This window comes from Hippocampus bargibanti, linkage group LG12, assembly GCF_051943395.1.
Source record: "Hippocampus bargibanti isolate YZ-2025 linkage group LG12, ASM5194339v1, whole genome shotgun sequence".
Lineage (NCBI taxonomy): Eukaryota > Metazoa > Chordata > Actinopteri > Syngnathiformes > Syngnathidae > Hippocampus > Hippocampus bargibanti.
The window spans coordinates 20,385,744-20,402,844 of NC_142745.1; the positions used below are offsets into that span (position 1 = coordinate 20,385,744).

At 44.6% G+C, this 17,101-nt stretch overlaps 1 protein-coding gene across 3 annotated transcripts in view; it reads right to left on the minus strand.

Moving 5' to 3' along the window:
* suclg2 (succinate-CoA ligase GDP-forming subunit beta) overlaps positions 1 to 17,101 on the minus strand; it is a 68,228-nt gene that overhangs the window by 29,423 nt on the left and 21,704 nt on the right. For all 3 annotated transcript variants that reach the window (XM_089010699.1, XM_089010698.1, XM_089010697.1), the window contains exons 5-9: positions 16,902 to 17,054; positions 16,469 to 16,558; positions 15,782 to 15,878; positions 4,473 to 4,634; positions 722 to 864 (exon numbers count right to left, since the gene is read on the minus strand). In XM_089010699.1, coding sequence (XP_088866825.1) covers positions 722 to 864; positions 4,473 to 4,634; positions 15,782 to 15,878; positions 16,469 to 16,558; positions 16,902 to 17,054 — 645 coding nt within the window. The remainder of the gene's footprint in view (positions 1 to 721; positions 865 to 4,472; positions 4,635 to 15,781; positions 15,879 to 16,468; positions 16,559 to 16,901; positions 17,055 to 17,101) is intronic.

The window sequence follows — 17,101 nt, forward strand, 5'->3', positions numbered from 1 at the left end:
TAAAATGCGCTCAGTCGAAGTCATTTGAAGTGATTTTACAAATTATGGACGCAACTTGTCCGGTGGTGTCGGTTGTCCTTTGAAGGACAACCGACGTTGTCCGTGTTGGTGGCGAAATTAGAAGGAAAACACATAACGCGATGGTGAATTGTTGTGTGTTGCACCAAGACTACTATTTGATATTCGCTGACACAAATTCCCAGCAGACAAATCAGCCCATTTCCAACAGAGCTTTTGTATCTTTGCATCTTTTGTATTTTCTGGGACACTACATGCTGTACTTGACGGCTCTGATATGGGAGGACTCCTTTAATCGATTGCAAACATTTATGCTTTCCTCTTTAGAACTATTTGAATCATATTCATAACTGGATGAGTAACAACAAAGCATCATCTCCGAATCTGAAGCCATTGTTTTGATTCTCCAGCAAGGCAAGACGTCTTGGCGTGACGTCACGAACAAGGGGGCGGGACCTTCTGAAACTGGCAATTTTCAGTTTCATTTTGAAGTCGTTTTGGACACTTTCAGTCATTTTTATTGGTGTTTTGCATTTGGCTAAAAATATCAGTCTGCGTGTTTTGGGTATTTTAGATGCTATAAAACATTTTTCTGACGTCAGTTAGGAAACAAAAAAATGGTGTCGGTTGTCCTTTAAGTAAAGGCAGAGACACGGTGGAAAGATTGAAAGGGACAGGGGAGATGGGTGGGGGGGTGGCCTACCTTTGGGTCAGCTGTGAGAAGCTTGAAGGCCTCATACACCTGCCTCTCTTTGACTCCTCCTCCAAGATCGAGGAAATTGGCTGGTTTCCCTCCATGCAGGTCAATGATGTCGCACGTGGCCATGGCCAGACCGGCTCCATTCACTACACATGTGGACAAAAAACAAAATTGAAATTTAAGTCCATGATGGCGCCCGAGTAGATAGCCATCCGCAAGTGCTCTCAAGAGCTGTGTTGTTGTGCATCATGTGGAACGGATACGGATTGTTTTTCAACCCTTTTAGGCCACGGTATTCATCAAGGTAAAGACTTTGCTGAGTGGTTGCCCCTTTTCGGCAGCATGAATATGCCAGTACTGTTTTTGAATGGGAGGAATGTCGGTGCCTGACTGACACCACAGGGGCCATTGCACTTTTTGAATCTGTAATGGATAGAATTTTCATAGCCCCGCTTCGTTCAGCAGAAAGGTCGGTGCTGTTGGACAGTCTGCGGCTGGCTGGATGGATGCATGGCTTGAGGAGCCCGCGATAAGAAGAAAGGAGTGTCAGCACAGAGCACCGATGCGTATGTGGAACTGTCGCGGCTTGGAATGGAAGCGGATTTACATGGGACAGGAGGTGTGAGAGAATTTCTTTTTGTCAATGGATGCTACAGCTTCGTGTTTGCTTTCAACATTTAGCTTGTAGCAGACGTGCACGTTTCACCATGCCTCCCTGGTCCACTGGTGAAAAGGACGCTTTTGATCCTCTGCTCTTTCATCTAGAACTGCTTCATACAACATAGCGGGTGCAGAAAGTGCTTAAGATTGAATGACTGTCTTTTGTGTTGTGTCACATTATTTGTTTTTTTGTTGTTTGCTTTCAAGATGGCGCCGCAAGAGTGGCTGCCTTTACAGCAGCTCCTGTATTTTGTTTTTCTACTTCTTCCTTTCCTTTATCAACATCGCAGGGATAATACTAGTGGGCCTCAATCTGCTGTACATATGCACCTAAAAGCTAGCAACCATTCATTTGACGAGAGTGAGGTTAAAATCTTAGCGAAAGAAAATAGATGGTTTGAAAGGGGTGTGAAAGAAGCTATTTTCATAAAACAGCAAAACCTTTCATTAAATCTCCATGGTGGAGTATGGTTCAATTTGGATCGTTCCTACAACCGACTTCTTGGGCAACATAAGCTTAGTTATGCTGATGAGGGGTTACCAGATCAAATGAGGCAATCAGTCCAGTCGTAGACCCATACTCAGGCAGGACAATAGAAGTAATATCAGTGGAGCCGCAGGGAGTAGTCCTCTGCTCCTCCCTACCTGATATCAGGGACCACATATAGCAGTCTGGCACCGCCACGTCTGGACAAAATGGATAGAAATCAGTGAAATTTGGACCTGTTTGAGCTTTGATTGTTCAAAGGCACAGTGTCGACTGCAAGGTTAAAATTCCCATCAATCAGGCCCCACAAGTAACCCGCACTAGCCATCAGTTCAATTTGAAATGAAAAGCAACGGAACCAGCTATTAATGATGTTTCTAGTGTGTCTGCTTGAATCTGTTGCTGTTGCAATATCACAACTTCCAAGATGTACAACCCAGAGCATTCCATCAAGCCATCAACGACCATCACAAAGGTAAATAAAATGACTTTATTATACAGTACAGTTTATTTCTTTAATACCATAGCACATTTATTATACATAAAATAAAGTATATTTTGTGTAGTTTTAAGGCTTAGAAAATTAGAAAGTAGAATATTATGTTTTATGGGGACCTGGGAACAGATTATTCTGATTTTAATGGTTTCCTAAGGGAAATTCATGTTTGGGATACACACTTTTCGTCTTAAACACTCTCTCTGGGAACCAATTAAGTTCGTAAGCCAAGGTGTCACTGTATTGCATTCCAGCGGGATCTTTAAAACGGTGTGGGCGTCCCCACGAGTGGCAACACCGAGAGAAAACTGTGTGGTGACAAGGCACACTGGGAGGAGGAAGGAGACGACACACCTGTTGGTGCAGCCGTTCTCTGTCGGAGCTTTGATTGATGACAAGGACGCGCGCCTCTAATGCGAAACGTTAACAATCAGAGATTTGCGGCTGGATTATTGCTAATGAGAGCATGTTGGTTACTCCGCCGTCCGTCCCTTCTGGAGTCAAAAAGCGCTTGAAACGTGGATTGGAAGCCAGCTCAGTGGCGCGTTTTGGCCTTGGCGAGGGTTGAAACTGGTCATCCCGGGGAAGTTCAGAAAAGAGGCGGCGAGGGAGTCGAGGCGGTGAGCTTCGAGCCGTTTGACAGCGTGCAAAGTGACCACGCGCATGACCCCTGCAACCCACTTGGAAAATGCAATGACACCTTTGAAGGCATCGATGAGAACATTTCTTCAGCCGTCATCTGTACTTCTTTGTGTCGGACGTTTCGCTTCTTATCCAAGAGGCTTCGTCAGCGAACTAAAATTTGCTGGTAGTTTTGCTCCTATATATATCTATATATATATATATATATCTATATCTATATCTATATCTATATCTATATATATATATATATCTCCCTACTGTCCAGATGTAGCGGTGTCAGACTCTGCTATAATAGGTCTCTGCTCTCAGGTTGGGGAGAGCAGAAGACTATTCCCTGCGGCTACACTGATTACTTCTATTGTCTATTGTCCTGCCTGAGTATGGGGTCTACGACTGGCCTGATTGCCCCATTTACTCTGGTATCACCTCATCAGCATAACTAAGCTTATGTTACCCAAGAAATCGGTTGTAGGAACGATCCAAATTGAACCTCACCCCACCATGGCGATTTAGTGAAGGGTTTTGCTGTTTCATAAAAATAGCATATTTTACTCCCATTTCAAACCATCTATTTTCTTTCGTTAATATTTTAACCTCATTGGTGTGAAATGCGTGGTTGCTAGCTTTTGGGTGCAAGCTATTTTCATAAAAAAGGTCAAGGGAATCTGGCTGAATCAATTTGGAGTCTCTCCAACAAAGTGTCCTGGAACACACTATTAGCCAAGCTGCACACCGCACCTTGATCTAGCAAGTCTTGTGCATACAAAAGCCTTGAAATCTGTCACAAAGCGAGGGCATCTCCTGTGTTCAGCTCTTAGTCTCCAAACATGGGCTTTCCCAAGTCTTGGGTGACGTTTGCGCCCTCAACGTTGAGTGGCATTTTCTGGGCGCTACATTAGAGTCCAGGTGGCTCAAATTGCTTCGGAAGGACTTCTTTATTCGATTGCAAACATTTATGCTTTCCTAACTATTTTATTCATATTCCTAAATGGATGAGTAAAAAGAAAGCATCTTCTCCGAATCTGAATTCTCTGAAGCCATTGTTTTGATTCAGGAGCAAGGCAGTTTGTGAAGGAGTATCCTGGCGTGACGTCACGAACAAGGTGGTGGGACTTTCCGAATCGGCCCATTTCCGAGCTCATTTTGTGCCAGTTTTGGGACACTAAGTCATTTTTATTGGTGTTTTGCATTTGACAAAAAATATCAGTGTGTTTTGGGTATTTTAGATGCTATCCGTTTTTCTGATGTCAGTTAGCAAACAAGAAAATGGTGTCGGTTGTCCTTCTAAGCGGGCGGGTACCTTCAGCAACTGACCGGTGAAGCCAAATGACGCTCTTGAAAAGCAAACGGAACTTGATCAATGGAGAACAAAGATCTCCGTTCAGGATGCAGATTGAAATCATTTCTGTGCAATTCGCCGCTGCCCCAGGCAAACATCAGCTGTGGTTCCCGCCGTGTCGTTTCCATACCAAAACAGGCAATGTTCCCATCCAGGCCGATGTATTTCAGATCCCACTTGGCTGCTTCCATCTCCGTGGGGTCACTCTCGGTCATGTCGTCCATGGCAAAGACGGCTTTTTGCCGGAACTCCGCATTGTCGTCAAAGTTGATCTTCGCGTCAAAGCAGACCACTGGAAACAGAAGACGGAAATAAGCACCGGGCGGCAACAAACCGGAGACCCCAAGCGCCAATGCGACCTGAGGCAAAAAGGCAACAGGATGTCAAACACCAAAAGCGACAGACAAACCTGGGTTTTCGAACGTCTCGGTTCTCGACCAATTGGGTGTTTGACCCAAAGTGTGTTTAGTTCATCATCATCATACATTTTTATTTATAAGCGCCTTTCAAAACTCTCAAGGTCACTTTACAGTTCGAGGATAAGTTTTTTTTCTGTGGGTGAGCAGCGGCAGCCACATGCGCCAGCATTCACTCAACCCGGAATAACAAATAGATAGAAAGCTAACTGGCTAGGTAATAGCTAGTTAATAGCTAGCTAGCTAGCTAGCAATCTAATAGATAGCTAGCTAGATTTCCAGCTTGTTAGTTAAATGGCTAATAGACAGCAAATAGATAACTAGCTAGATTTGTACAATGATGGTTTTTGATTTCCTTCTCTGGGTGTTTTTTTTTTAGTAGATTAACTCCCCAGGGACTTCTTGCACGACAGTGAAGGGCTCCTCAAACTTGAAATGCTTGGAGTTGGCTTTCTTGTCGGTAACTAAGGCGCCCTTCTCGGCGGTGGACGACTGGCGGCATTGGCCCAGGGTGTAGGCAGCCATGACGATCAGGTCTTCAGTCACGGGGCCTTCATCTTCCTCCTCAATACTTTTTGTGCAGGTCGTAGAGGTGGCGTTAAGACTTTCCAGGCGACCGGTGGGATCGCCTCTGGTGTCGGATGTGTCACGGATTCCCAATGGGGGCAGTTTATGCCTTGGTTTACAACCGAAAAGAGTTCTTGACCAAACTGAGCACACCTGAATGCACCACTCTTCTACCCACCGTTTCCTTCTACGTCACTTCCTTGTGTTGAGTGTCATTGTGTGTCTCATCAACCCATCTATTTAAAATAGCATTTTCTGTGTCTTGTTTCTATTTATACAGTAAAGTCTCGTTATATCGATATTCTCGGGAGTTAGAAAAAATGTTGATACAGTGAGACCTCAACTTACGAACTTAATTGGTTCCCAGACAGAGTGTGTAAGGCGAAAAGTGTGTATCTAAAAAAAAATTCCCATAGGAAACCATTAAAATGGGAATAATCCGTTCCCGGGTTTCCAAAAAATATACTTTTCAACTAAATAAGCCTCAAAACTACACACAACATACCTTATTATATGTATAATAAATGTGCTATTGTATTGTAATGAAAGAAATACACTGAATTTTATCATAAAGTCACTTTATTTACATTTGGGATGGTCATTTATGGCTTGATGGAATGGCATTGGAGGTCGAAGGTCAAAGGGAATTGCTGTTTGGAAAGAGAGGCGCATTACATGAGGACTGTAATTAAAGAAATAAAGTTTTATTTACCTTTTTGATGGCCATTGATGGCTTATGGAAGGACAGTCACCTTCCATAAGGACTGTTGGTAACTTAACCTCTGGTGCTGTTCGGTCGTGTGCTTTCGCTAAAGATCACTCCGCCAGCCGTGGTGGGTGTGTATTATGAAAATAGTGCTTATTATAAGGTTTAATTTTCATAAATTTGACGTTTGTAAGACGAAAAGTTTGTAAGTTAAGGTGTTTGTAAGTTGAGGTCTCACTGTATAACTGTACTGTCGATATACAAGTCCTGCGGCGAACTGCATTAACAAAAGCCGCCAAAAGAGGGCATCCAAGCGCCATATAAGAAACGGAGCTGGCCATGAGCTTGCTATTTTGTGCCTCTTTTTTTTAGTGATAGATGTTCCCCCAATGTTGCCTCAAAATGGCACATATAATTCTTTAATCGATTGCAAACATGTATGCTTTCCTCTACAGAACTACAGTGTATTTGAATCATATTCATAACTGGATGTGTAACAAGAAAGCATATTATCCGAATCTGAAGCCATTGTTTGGATTCACAAGCAATGCAAGACGTTTTGGCGTGAAGTCATTTTTATTGGTGTTTTGCATTTGAATAAAAAGTGACATCGGTTGTCCTTTAATACACAGCATGGAATGTATGGTAATTTTCAAAATCATCACGCTTCAGCAGACAAAACAAGAAACATTGTTGCAAAAAACGATTGCATTCATATACAGTACAGTGGGCAACGCTTACAGCTTACTGTATTATGTATGCAATTTAAAAAAGTCATCAATCTTCTTCTGCTTCCCATTTTTACCTTTTAGCACAGGGGTCGGGAACCTATGGCTCGCGACCCATGTATGGCTCTTTTAATGATTGCATATGGCTCGCCGATAAATATTACATATTATAATACATATTGTCGTTTTTTTCGTCGTTCATTTCCCGTTGGGGCTGCAGTTGTCGGAAAGCACAATTTTGATTGGATGACACTGACCTAGAATGGCCGAAAGCGCCATGTTGATTGGATGATAGTGGCCGTCATGTTGAAACAGGAAAACGCCCAACGAGTGCACTTCACGCCCAACTAGTGCACTTCAGCATGAAAGCACCGGAGCATTAGAGGAGAGAAAATGTTCTGATTCTAATTTGCAATGAAACAATACCATCGATGAAACAGTCGAATGTCAGTGACATTTTAACAAGCCCCATGTTAACGTAGTAGATTGCAGATAGCAAGTGTGGAAGCTTATGAGCCGTGTGCAGGCTAGCTAGCAGTAACTTCGCCTCTGGACCGGCAAATTGAATTTCATTCCGATCGTTTTCCTGGATTTGTACCAGACACGACGAACGGAAAACCATCCATGTTAACGGTGAGTACTATCACAAAGTTGTTTAAAAAAATACATTCTGATATTTTGTTGAAAAGTGGCCGCGCGTGTGTGCGCGCGTGCGCGCGCAGGCGAGTGTTTGTATGTGCGCGCGCGCGTGCCTGTGGCTCTCGCTGAAAAACATTTCTAAATATTTTACTTGTATGGCTCTCTTAGTCAAAAAGGTTCCCGACCCCTGTTTTAGCACAAACACTTCAATCTCCTCTGCTACACACGAGCTAGCGTCTGAAAATGAAAATGGCTCTGCTACACGGGAGCTGGTCACGTAACAAACTCACGTGACCAAGTGGACCAATGGCGCGACCGATGGCGTGTATCGATATAAACATAGCAAAATGGCCGGCGGGAGATGAAAAAGAGCACCGTAGTAACCGGATTATGGTAAAAACCACGAATCGTACTGCACGGGAAATGAAAATAGTGTCGTAATAAGCAGTATTATCAATATAAACGATATCAATATAACGAGACTTTGCTGTAATTGTATTTTATTTTATTTATTGTATTCTATTTATAATTGTATTTTATTTATTATTGTATCAGAATGAGATAATCAGAATCAGAAAACCTTTATTCGTCCCACAATGGGGAAATTTGCAGTCCACAGCAGCAATTTGAAAGGGGCTGGGGTGGGGGGCGGTTGAAAGGATAGAAAACAAGATACTCTAAGCATAACAAAATAAAAATGTCAACTGTATACTGTGCAAATGTTAATGTGCAAAACCGTTTCATAAAAAAAGTGTACATAGTGCAAGTATCAAGAAAGGCATATTGATATATTGCATAAACCCATATTTACAAGTCTCCAGTTTTTTTTCCACAAGTGATCATTGAGAATTGCAAAGCCTGACAGCAGTCGGTAGGAACGAGCGGCCGTACCTCTCCTTCTTGCAGCGCGGGTGTAATAGTCTCTGGCTGAAGGAGCTACCCAGTGCTGTCAGGGTGGGCAGGAGGGAATGGGAGGGGCTGTCCATCATAGCTTTTAGTTTAGCGAGCGTCCGTCTGTTGCCCACCTCCTCCAGAGAGTCCAGCGAGCAGCCCAGGACAGAACTGGCCCTCTTGACAAGGCGCTCCAGTCTTTTCCTGTCCCAGGTGGTGATGCTGCCTGACCAGCAGACAATTCCATAGCGGATGGCTGAAGCCACCACAGAGTCATAGAATGACCCCTGAACTCCAAAAGACCTCAGTTTCCTGAGTAGGAAGAGGTGACTCTGTCCCTTTTTGATTAGGGCATCCATGTTTGTAGTCCAGTCCAGTTTATTGTTGTAACACCCAGGTACTTATAGGAGGTCACCCTGTCAATGTCCGAACCCTGGATGTTCAACGGTGCCGGTGAGGATTGTTTCCTGCAGAAGTCCACTACCAGCTCCTTGGTTTTCCCAGTGTTGATCTGGAGGTGATTCTGCTGGCACCAGTCCACAAAGTCCTTTGTCAGTCCCCTGTACTCCTGATCGTCTCCCTCTGTAATGAGGCCGACAATAGCGGAGTCGTCAGAGAACTTCTGAAGGTGGCAGGTTGGGGTGTTGTAGTTGAAGTCCGAGGTGTAGAGGGTGAACAGAAATGGAGCTAGGAATGTCCCCTGCGGCGCTCCGGTGCTGCAGAGAAGCCTGTCCGACTCACAGTTCTTTACCCTCACGTATTGTGGCCTGTTTGTGAGGTAATCTGTAATCCAGAATGTGAGTTGGTGTCGACTCCGGCATGCCGCAACTTGTCCCCCAGTAGATTTGGCTGGATGGTGTTGAAGGCACTGGAGAAATCGAAGAACGTGATCCTCACCGTGCTCCCAGCATTCTCCAGGTGCAGCAACGCCGAGTGGAGGAGGTAGATGATGGCATCCTCCACACCGATGCGGGGCTGGTAGGCAAACTTTAGCGGGTCCAGCGATGAGCTTGTCAGCGGTTGCAGGTGGGCGAGGACGAGTCTCTCCAGCGTCTTCAACAGGTGAGACGTAAGCGCCACTGGTCTGTCGCTGTTGAGCTCCTTTGGGTTGGCAATCTTGGGCACTGGGAACAGGCATGACGTTTTCCACAGCTGTGGAACTCTGCCCAGCTTCAGGCTCAGGTTGAACAAGCGCTGGACAATGACCCACAGATAGTCGGAGCAGTTCTCGAGGAGTCGGGAACTGATGTCGTCCGGACCTGCTGCCTGCCTCACTTCCATCCTCCACAGTTGGTTCCTCACCTGCGCAATTGTGACAGACAGGCAGGAACCAGGACCTGTGGCGGCTGAGGGTGTGGCAACGTTTGGGAGGGCAGTTGTTGGTTGTGGGAAGCTGGTCGTGAGAGTGGGCAGGGAGGGTAAGTCAACAGTGAGAGTTGGTGCAGGTGGAGTTGACGGTGGGCCGGGGGCGACAGGCGTCTTGTCAAACCGATTGAAAAAGCGGTTGAGTTCATCCACCCAGTCCTTGTGTTTTTCGTTCAATGTCACTGGGCTTTTGTGGCCTGAGATGTTTTTCAGGCCCTTCCAGACACCAGCACATTGCTGGCTTGCAGCTGCTCCTCCATTTTTTTTCCTGTAGGCCTTCTTCCCCTCTCTGATCTTCCTCCTCAGTTGGATCTGCACGGCCTTCAGTTCCTCTCTGTTGCCCGACACAAAAGCACTTTTCTTTTCCTTCAGGAGGGCTTTTATGCCGGGATTAATCCATGGTTTGTTGTTGGAAAAACCCTGCACAGTCCTAGTGGGTACGGTGTTTTGTTCACAAAAGTTAATGTAGTCTGTGATGGTGTCGGTGAGTGAATCAATGTCCTCCCCATGAATCTGAAGAGCTCCCACCTGGTTGAGTCAAAACAGTCCCGCAGAGCTTCTTCAGCTTCTGTGGACCATCTTCTGACCGTGCGGGTCACAGCTGGTTGCCTCTGGACAACGGGTTTGTACACAGGCTGGAGATATACCATATTGTGGTCTGCTCTTCCAAGAGGGGGGGGGGGTTGTATGCATCCTCGGCATCTGAGTAGAATAAGTCCAATATGTTATTGTCTCGGGTGGCACAAGTTACATACTGTGTGAATGTTGGGAGGGAGCATTCCAGGGAAACGTGATTGAAGTCCCCTGAGATGATGAACAAGGCGTTGGGGGACTGGGTTTGCAGCTCGTTTACAACAGTCATGAGGGCATCCGAAGCAGCGCGGCCATTTGCCGTAGGGGGAATGTACGCCGTCACGGCTATGACATGGGAAAATTCCCGCGGCAGGTAATGCGGCCGGAGGCTAACAGCTAGCAGCTCGATGTCGCGAGTGCAGAGTTTTTCCTTGACCGTGATGTGCCCAGGGTTGCATCATTTGTCATTCACAAACACAGCAATCCGCCCTCCTTTCTGCTTACGCTGCCTGAATTTCTGTTCGCTCGTACAAGTTGGAAGCCCTCCAACTCAGCGTGAGTGTCCGGAGTGATTGCCGATAGCTATGTCTCCGTGACGAGTAGAAAGCTGGCTTCCCAGTACTCCCTCTGGTGCCGCGTTAGCGCCGCCAGCTCGTCCATTTTATTCGGGAGCGATCTCACATTTCCCATGATGACAGACGGGAGAACATGTCGGTATTTTCTCGTTCTTTTGCAGCGATCTTTCCTGACCCGACATCCTCGTTTTCTCCTCTTCAGCTCGTCGGGGATGTCCGGTGCGGCGGCCGATAGTCCGCTATTAGCTCGCCATGCTGGTCTCGACTGTACACAATGGGATTCCGAGTGCGAGTGGTTTCCCCGTTAACAGGAGCGGTGAAAAAGTAAAAAAATAACGGCGATGAGCAGAAGTGAAGATGCCCATCTCCTCCCCGTAGGTTTAGGGAACGAAAGTAAACAAAGCACAAACAGAAAAGTAAATAAATGAAAAAGTAGAAAAGAAAAAGAAAGAGCTGCTGTGGAGGCATCCCCACAGGGGGGATTGGATTGGATTTGCCTTTATTAGTCTCGCAGTGGAGAAATTTACATTTCACAGCAGCAAAGTTATGAAAGAAATAGAAAAACAAAACACATGAGCTGCTGGAAAGGCAGCCATCTTAAATAAGTTTGCGACTGATAAAGTGTCCTTGAGAGCTTCGAAAGGCGCTTGAAATAAAATGTATTATTATTATTATTATTATTATTGTCTTGTATTATCATTGATAGAGAAGTACAGAGAATGTCAGAAGGAATTGTATTGTGTCTTTGTAGATCTGGAGAAAGCGTACGACAGGGTGCCCAGAGAAGAGCTGTGGTATTGCATGAGGAAGTCTGGAGTGACAGAAAAGTATGTCAGAGCGGTGCAAGACATGTATCATGACTGTAAGACAGTTGTGAGGTGTGCTGTCGGTGTGACTGAGGAATTCGAGGTGGAGTTGGGACTCCACCAGGGGTCAGCTCTGAGCCCCTTCTTATTTGCTATGGTGGCGGAGAAACTAGAGATGTGGAGATATGCCCTGGGAAGGAGAGGAATGAAGATCAGTCGCAGCAAGACGGAATATATGTGTGTGAATGAGAGGGATCCAAGTGCAAGAGTGATGCTACAGGGGGAACAGATAAGGAAGGTGGAGGATTTTAAGTACTTGGGGTCAACTGTCCAGAGCAGGGGCGGGCAAACTTTTTGACTCGCGGGCCGCATTGTGTTCTAAAATTTGACAGAGGGGCCGGGCCAGGAGCATTTGGAGGGAGTGTTTTGGCCGGAAATACTCTGAACAAGTTATGTCCATAATTTATAAAAATCACTTCAAATGACTTCGACTGAGCGTATTTTACAAAGATTCCACAGCATATAGCTATAGTTTACGTTTTAAGACTTGCGCTGAATATTCACGAAGTCTTGTTTTCGAGTTGATGACGATCCCCATGTGACGTCACGTTTGGACCGCCCCTGACCAAGAAAGCGACATACAATGCATTTTGGGTACTTTGTTTGGTCTGAAAACTTCGTGTTGATGGTGAAATTAGAAGGAAGACACATAAATAACGCAATGGTGAATCGTGTGTTGCACCAAGACAACTATTCGATATTCGCTGACACAAATTCCCAGCTGACAAATCAGCCCATTTCCAACGGAGCTTGGGCGCAATCTTCTGCATTTTCTGGGTGCTACATTGCTGTCATTGACGGCTCGAATTGATATGGGAGGACTCCTTGAATCAATTACAAACATTTATGCTTTCCTCTTCCGAACTATTTGAATCATATTCATAACTGGATGAGTAACAAGAAAACATCTTCTCCGCATCTGAAGCCATTGTTTTGATTCTCGATCAAAGGCAAGACGTCTTGGCGTGACGTCACGAACAGGAGGGTGGGACCTTCTGAAACTGACCATTTCCGGATTCATTTTGAAGTCATTTTTATTGGTGTTTTTCATTTAACTAAAAATATCAGCCTGCCTGATTTGGGTATTTTAGATTCTATAAAACGTTTTTTCTGATGTCAGTGGGAAACAAAAACAAAAAATGGTGCCGGTTGTCCTTTAAATGTAGTATGTACAAACCTCATAGCACAGTAAGAACACTACAACCAGATTTATTAACTGTTTTTCAAATGTGAAAAATATCCCTGATCAGTTAATACATTTGTCTCAAGGAATATGGCGTTTACATACTATTTCGCAGATACTTGGAGGAGGAAATGGAAATAGATTAAAATAACATATGCACTGTGATTTATCAAGATTGTGTCTGTTTTTAATTTCCATCGAAGGGGCAAAGTTAAAGAAATCAACATTTATTGAAAAATGGAATCACTTTCAACATTCAAAACATATTATTACACAACGAAATATTCAGGCTCAATAATACCTACTTGTGTTAAATTCCGCCAAATCATTGATGGTTTGTCCTGACCGCGCGCTCAACAAACTCCTCACAGACGCCCTCGCCTTCACGCGCAAACAATACACGTGTACCGTCGCCGAGCACACAAACAGACTACCTGCAGTTGAAATTTGCATACTCGGCACGGCAGCCAATCAGAAGGCTGCTTATTTCTTCCTGACTTTCGCAAGCGTTATAAAGTCGTGCAATTGCATGTCATTTTCCAAAATAGATGCACAGAACCTCAGCCCAGAAGAAAGATTCTAACAACATATGTTCCTCTACCTCTAAGAAGCTAACAACATATGTGACGCTACAAAACGTAAATTTACATTAAACCGTGACTGTAAAGTGTACGTGACACTTATGAAAGGGGCTTAGTGGCTCGTAGGAAGCAATGCAAACGTTGCATTGTGCACCGCAATGACAGTCGACTACTGCAGCAAAATCTACAGCCATGCACATTTACCGTAAATTAAGCAAGGTAGCATTTATAGTAGGTGCATTCTTGATAAAAAAAAAAAAAAAAACGTTATACTTTGTGACAATGTTTTTTAATGTGATTAGTTGTCTCTGTGCTTCAAGTTGTGAAAAATGGGGCAGGCAACTTTTCAGTTATCTGCCATGTTGTTCGCTAACTTTTTGTCATGAGTTTTAGACACTGTTTGTACTCTAATTTGGGCAAGTTCGGCGGGCCGGATTAAAAAGCCTAACGGGCCGTATTTGGCCCGCGGGCCGTAGTTTGCCCATGTCTGGTCCAGAGCAATGGAGAGAGTGGAAAAGAGGTGACGAAGCGTGTGTCCAGGCAGGCTGGAAAAAAATGTCAGGTGTGGTGTGTGTCATAGAAGGGTTTCAGCTAGGATGAAAGCAAAAGTGTATAAAACAATGAAGGTATTCTGATTCTGATTCTGATAAAACAATGGTGAGACCAGCCATGATGTTTGGACTGGAGAAAAGTGCCACTGAAGAAAAGACAGGAAGCAGAGCTGGAGGTAGCAGAGCTGAAGATGTTGAGGTTTCCTTTGGGAGTGACCAGGTTGGATAGGATCAGGAATGAGTACATTAGAGGGACAACTCATATTAGAGGCTTTCGAGAGAAAGTCAGAGAGGCCAGACTGAGATGGTTTGGACATGTCCAGAGGAGAGAGACTGACTATATCGGCAGAAGGATGCTGAGCCTTGAACTGCCAGGCAGGAGACCGAAGAGGAGGTTTATGGATGTGGTCAAAGAGGACATGAAGGTAGCTGGTGTGAGAGAAGAGGATGCACAAAACCGGGTTAGATAGAGGACATTGATTCGCTGTGGCGACCCCTGAAGAGAAAAGCCGAAAGGAAAAGAAGAAGATTGTAACCAACGCATTAGTGTTGTGGAATCAATATTTTACTAAGAAGCAGACGTGTTTGGCTGAGATCCCCGAAAATCAGACATTATTCTCGTGTAGCTTTCCATTGTGAGCAAGCGAGTTCAATCGTGGTTTAAAAAAAAGCAGGCATTACATTGATTCTTCTTCTTTTTCTTTCGACTTTTCCCTTCAAGGGGTCGCCACAGCGAATCAGTGTCCATCTTCAGAGGTTTGATTTGCATGTTTGTTTTGGCCAAGCTTTTACGTCGGATGCCCTTCCTGACACAACCCTCTGTATTTATCCGGGTTTGGGACCAGCACAAGAAGACATTGGCTTATGTCCCCTCGTGGCTACAGAACAAGCAACTGAAAATGCTCAGTAAAAGTCTCCCAAACACAAAATGGTCATCGGCACGAAATAAAAGTCTGACATGTGACACGGAATCATGTCCAATAAATGCGAAAATTTGAATGGAAAGACGCGACCATTTGCAGGTGCAGAGTGAATCAGACGGATAAGCTAACATGCGTTGCGTGAACCTAACACGTTAAACTTTCATGCCTCACTGAAGATTTTGCTCCAGTTGTCGTTTGTCGTCATTCAAATTGCCAAACGAACGTTCGTTTGGCAATTTGCATACTCGGCACGGCAGCCAATCAGAAGCCTGTTTCGTGCTTCGGACTATATCGTGTCTGTAAAGTGTACTTGAGAGTTTTGAAAGGCGCTTGGAAAGAGGACTCCACGTGGTTGTAGTGGTTTGCTTGTAGCTTTTGCTTTACTGAATAAAACAAACGTTTGATTTTATATATATATATATATATATATTTTTTTTTTTTTCCTATAAGAAGTTGTCGGCCACGTTTTGAAAGTTTTACGCCCGACGTAAAAGTTGCCCGGGCCTCCGTGCAGACGTTATTTCAAACACTGCTAATAGGTAGCTAGTTGTGTTAAGTTAATCTCCTTATTGTCTGTTACAAAATAGCTAGATCGCTATTTAGCTAATAGCTATATAGGTAATAGAGAGCTGGCTTGATTAGTAGGTAGCCAGCTGGATAGGAAATAGCTAGCTAGCTGGCCTGCGATCATTTTTGGCCCGCAGCCAAAAATGACTTTGTCACCCCTGGGTTATGGCCATACCGTCACCCTTCCAGTGGTTGGTGCTGCTGTTGTATTGAGCACTTGCAAAAGCCCCCAAAATACATCTTACAGGCATGCAAAAAAAAGCAAAACAAAATTGAAAAACATTGAAATAATGAGAGAAAAGCCGCACCTTGTCCTTCAGGGGTTTCTCCTAGGGGGTTGACTTCAACTTGAGTGGCGTCGACTTTCAGGAAGAGATCATAGAGCCTCTTAATCTGATCTGCTGCCTGCAAAGTCCACAGAGGAAAATGATTACCCAATGCTTCAGATCCGAGCAGCCGGTCCGTCCGACACCAATCAGCCTCCCACGTGCGCAACAAAACATAGCGGATCACCTTTGCTGTCAGCCACTCAACTCAACCCAACTTATTACCACAGCACTTAAAGGACAACCGACACCCCCGGACAAGTTGCACCCATAATTTGTAAAATCACTTCGAATGACTTCTACTGAGCACATTTATAGCTATATTTTACGTTTTAAGACTCGCGCTGAATATTCAGGAAGTCTTGTTTCCAAGCTGATGACGATGCCCTAAGTGACGTCACAGAGGGAACGCCCCTGACCGAGAAAGCGACACACAATGCATTTTGGGTACTTTGTTTGGTCTGAAAACTTTGTGTTGAGCCGTGTTGATGGCAAAATTAGAAGGTAAAAACATAATGTGATGGTGAATAGTCGTGTGTTGCACCAAGACTACTATTTGATACTAGTTGACACAAATTCCCAGCAGACAAATCAGCCCATTTCCAGCTAACCGAGGTATCACTGTATATACAATCTCTGCCTATTACACTTTGTTACAAAGCCAATTACCTGTCTCTGCTGAGGGCCTTTGAAACCCAAATTAGCTGCCATGCGAACTGCCTGGGCGTCCTGTACACCTTCAAAGATATCTATGACTTCCTACGAGAGGCGGAGTACAGGGAGGAAGAAAAAAAAAAAGATGAAGCACAGACAGTGAAAAAGACTCTCTTGGAATCACAAACAATCGGGCGTCATTGTCCAGCAGAATACGTCTGCGAGGAATTCTTCTCCCGCAATATGAGCCTCATTGTCATTCACAAGTTATGACAACAATATTTGAAGAAGCAGCACATACGTCTGGGGGGTTGATCACTATAAATTGAAATATACTACCGTGATGGAGCAAAGTGAGAGTCATTCCTCAGCATTCTTTCTTAGAGGCTTCCAATCTCCTATTTGGACGAATAGCATATGTGGAATGCTCAGCAGGATTGACATATACCTTAAAAATGAGTTCTGGCGTGGTGGCTGCTACTTCCTCAATATCCACACCTCCCTGGGGACTTCCCACCATAACAGGACCATTACAAGAGCGATCCATGAGAATGGCAAAGTAGGTCTCCCGGCTTATATCCAAGGCCTCGGCAACCATCACCTAAGCACGGACAACACGAGTGATAATAATAATAATACATTTCATTT